Source organism: Siphateles boraxobius, unplaced genomic scaffold (genome assembly GCF_051911475.1).
Source record: "Siphateles boraxobius isolate OS27281-9 unplaced genomic scaffold, OSU_SipBor_1 8, whole genome shotgun sequence".
NCBI lineage: Eukaryota > Metazoa > Chordata > Actinopteri > Cypriniformes > Leuciscidae > Siphateles > Siphateles boraxobius.
Genome location: NW_027509208.1, coordinates 15,686,961 through 15,690,214, shown reverse-complemented (window position 1 = coordinate 15,690,214; position 3,254 = coordinate 15,686,961). Strand labels below are relative to the sequence as shown.

General features: G+C 53.7%; 1 protein-coding gene across 1 annotated transcript; it reads right to left on the bottom strand.

Annotated features, from left to right (window-relative positions):
• Nucleotides 1–220: 220 nt before the first annotated feature.
• LOC143729646 (uncharacterized) lies at nt 221–2,610 on the bottom strand. The gene is made up of 2 exons (XM_077220987.1): nt 1,273–2,610; nt 221–1,149 (listed from the first exon to the last, which is right to left on the bottom strand). The coding sequence occupies exon 1, from the start codon at nt 2,226–2,228 to the stop codon at nt 1,347–1,349; it is 882 nt and encodes a 293-aa protein (XP_077077102.1). The 5' UTR covers nt 2,229–2,610; the 3' UTR covers nt 221–1,149; nt 1,273–1,346.
• Nucleotides 2,611–3,254: the final 644 nt, after the last annotated feature.

The window sequence follows — 3,254 nt, the reverse complement described above, 5'->3', positions numbered from 1 at the left end:
TCCATCGATTTGAATTGGCGTCGAAGCACTTCCTGGAACTATCTGAGGTCTACGCGAATCACGTGACAACCAAGCATTTAGAACTTCCGTTGTCGCAACTCTCTCTCTATATGGCTCTGGCTGCCACGTGGTTCATGTAAGCCCCAATAGTTCCAAAACATACGCTGGCTGTCGTGTTCTTCTATGGGACAGACAGTGTCACGGGATGCACACAAAAAGGTAAGATCCAAATGCAGCGTTTATTTAGGGTAATCCATATTCATCGTTAGCCAGGCAAAGGTTCAAAATCCATAAAGCAGTCCATAAACAAGAAACAAAACAAGACAAAAACTCTGCAGTGCAAACAGACATTAAGCAAGGACTCGACAACTAACACAGAAACACACAGGGTATAAATAGACCAGTGCAAACAATGTGAGTGGGAACAGCTGTGTGTAATGATCAGTGATGAGTGACAGAACAGGATGATGGGAAATGTAGTACATGAGGAAATGTGACGATCAGGGAAAGAACCCAGGGAACAAACCAGACACTGTGACATAACCCCCCCTCTACGGAGCGGCTACCAGACGTGGAACGGTGGAGGATCAGGGGGAGGGATGGTGGGCCAGGTCCGTGAAGGGAGACAGGAACAAGGGGTGAGGGCTTAACCGGGAACCAGGGCAAAACACAGAGTCCATCGGGCGGCCAGGGCGGTGAAGACCCCTCGGGCGGCCAGGGCGGTTAAGACCCCTCGGGCGGCCAGGGCGGTGAAGACCCCTCGGGCGGCCAGGGCGGTGAAGACCCCTCGGGCGGCCAGGGCGGTGAAGACCCCTCGGGCGGCCAGGGCGGTGAAGACCCCTCGGGCGGCCAGGGCGGTGAAGACCCCTCGGGCGGCCAGGGCGGTGAAGACCCCTCGGGCGGCCAGGGCGGTGAAGACCCCTCGGGCGGCCAGGGCGGTGAAGACCCTTCGGGCGGCCAGGGCGGTGAAGACCCTTCGGGCGGCCAGGGCGGTGACTCAGGCGCAGGAACAGCAGACACCGGCTCAGGAACAGCAGACACCGGCTCAGGAACAGCAGACACCGGCTCAGGAACAGCAGACACCGGCTCAGGAACAGCAGACACCGGCTCAGGAACAGCAGACACCGGCTCAGGAACAGCAGACACCGGCTCAGGAACAGCAGACACCGGCTCAGGAACAGCAGACACCGGCTCAGGAACAGCAGACACCGGCTCAGGTACAGCAGACACCGGCTCAGGTACAGCAGACACCGGCTCAGGTACAGCAGACACCGGCTCAGGTACAGCAGACACCGGCTCAGGTACAGCAGACACCGGCTCAGGAACAGACACAAGAACTGTAACAGTCACAAGAACAGACACAAACACAGAAACAAACACTGGCTCTGGTGCTGGAACAGGCGCTGACTCTGGAACAGACATTGGCTCCAGCTCTGCCTCCGGCCCTGGAACATACACTGGCTCCGGCCCTGGAACAGACACTGGCTCCGGCCCTGGAACAGACACTGGCTCCGGCCCTGGAACAGACACTGGCTCCGGCCCTGGAACAGACACTGGCTCCGGCCCTGGAACAGACACTGGCTCCGGCCCTGGAACAGACACTGGCTCCGGCCCTGGAACAGACACTGGCTCCGGCCCTGGAACAGACACTGGCTCCGGCCCTGGAACAGACACTGGCTCCGGCCCTGGAACAGACACTGGCTCCGGCCCTGGAACAGACACTGGCTCCGGCCCTGGAACAGCAGACACGGACATGTCCAGGATCCGAGCCAGACGCTCCAGATAGTCCAGGTCCATGAAGGCAGACAGAACGTGAACAGTCTCTGACTGGACAGACGGAACGTGAACAGTCTCTGACTGGGCAGACGGAACGTGAACAGGAACGTGAACAGTCTCTGACTGGGCAGACGGGACATCAACAGTCTCTGCCTGGGCAGACGGGACATGCGGTGAAGAAGTCTCTGGGCTGGATGGGACCTGCGGTGATAGACTTGTGCTGGGCGGAACCAGCGATGAGGGCTTTGTGCTGGACGGAAACCGCGGTGATGGCCTCGTGCTGGGCGTAACCCGCGACCAGGGTCTTGTGATGGACCAGACCAGCGGTTCCGGATCAGGAACATGGCAGGGCGGAGGACGGTGTCGTGGAATTTGTCGACCACCTCCTCCCCTGCAACCTCCCCGAGTTCCGGAGAACTTGGCCAGACGAGTCCCCTCGAACGACTCACCATCTCTAACGGAAGTTGTCACTGGAGATCTTGCCGCCGCAGCTTCCTCAGTCTGATGGGCCCATAAAGCAAAACATTGAAAGATGTTTAACCGGGGCGCTTCCTCCCAGGTTTGCGAACCTTCTCTCCGTGGTCCCCTTCCTCCCCCATTCATAGGAGGAGGGTTATGGATTCCCGAACTGCTTGATCTATACATGGTCGAGTCCTTCTGTCACGGGATGCACACAAAAAAGGTAAGATCAAAATGCAGCGTTTATTTAGGGTAATCCATATTCATCGTTAGCCAGGCAAAGGTTCAAAATCCATAAAGCAGTCCATAAACAAGAAACAAAACAAGACAAAAACTCTGCAGTGCAAACAGACATTAAGCAAGGACTCGACAACTAACACAGAAACAGACAGGGTATAAATAGACCAGTGCAAACAATGTGAGTGGGAACAGCTGTGTGTAATGATCAGTGATGAGTGACAGAACAGGATGATGGGAAATGTAGTACATGAGGAAATGTGACGATCAGGGAAAGAACCCAGGGAACAAACCAGACACTGTGACAGACAGCGGCGATTGCATTATTGAACGGTACATATAAAATAAAACACACACCCAAGTACTTTTTAAGCTATTATTGCATTTTGTTAATGTCAGTTTTGCATTTGGAGAGGCAGGGTAACAACGAAATACAGTATATTACTTAGATAAGTTTTAGCCTATAATTTTTGAGGGATAAATTACGCTGTGCATGTACAAATGAAGACCAGTATAAGCATTGCAAATGGCCTCTGATAGAATATAGACAATTGACAATTCAAAAGAGGTCGATGTTTCAGAAACTTACGTTACCTCTGAAAAAAAGAAAAGGAAAAAAAGGAAAAGAAAATTGGTTCCGGCAGATAAATCATGTTTATGTGTCGGGTTACATCAGGTCCGGGCTTTAAAAGCCACGGGCCGGATCGGGTCGGGTTGTAATTTTCAGCCTCGTTGAGAACTCAACAAAACCTCTCAAAAGAGGTCGATATTTCAGCAACTTA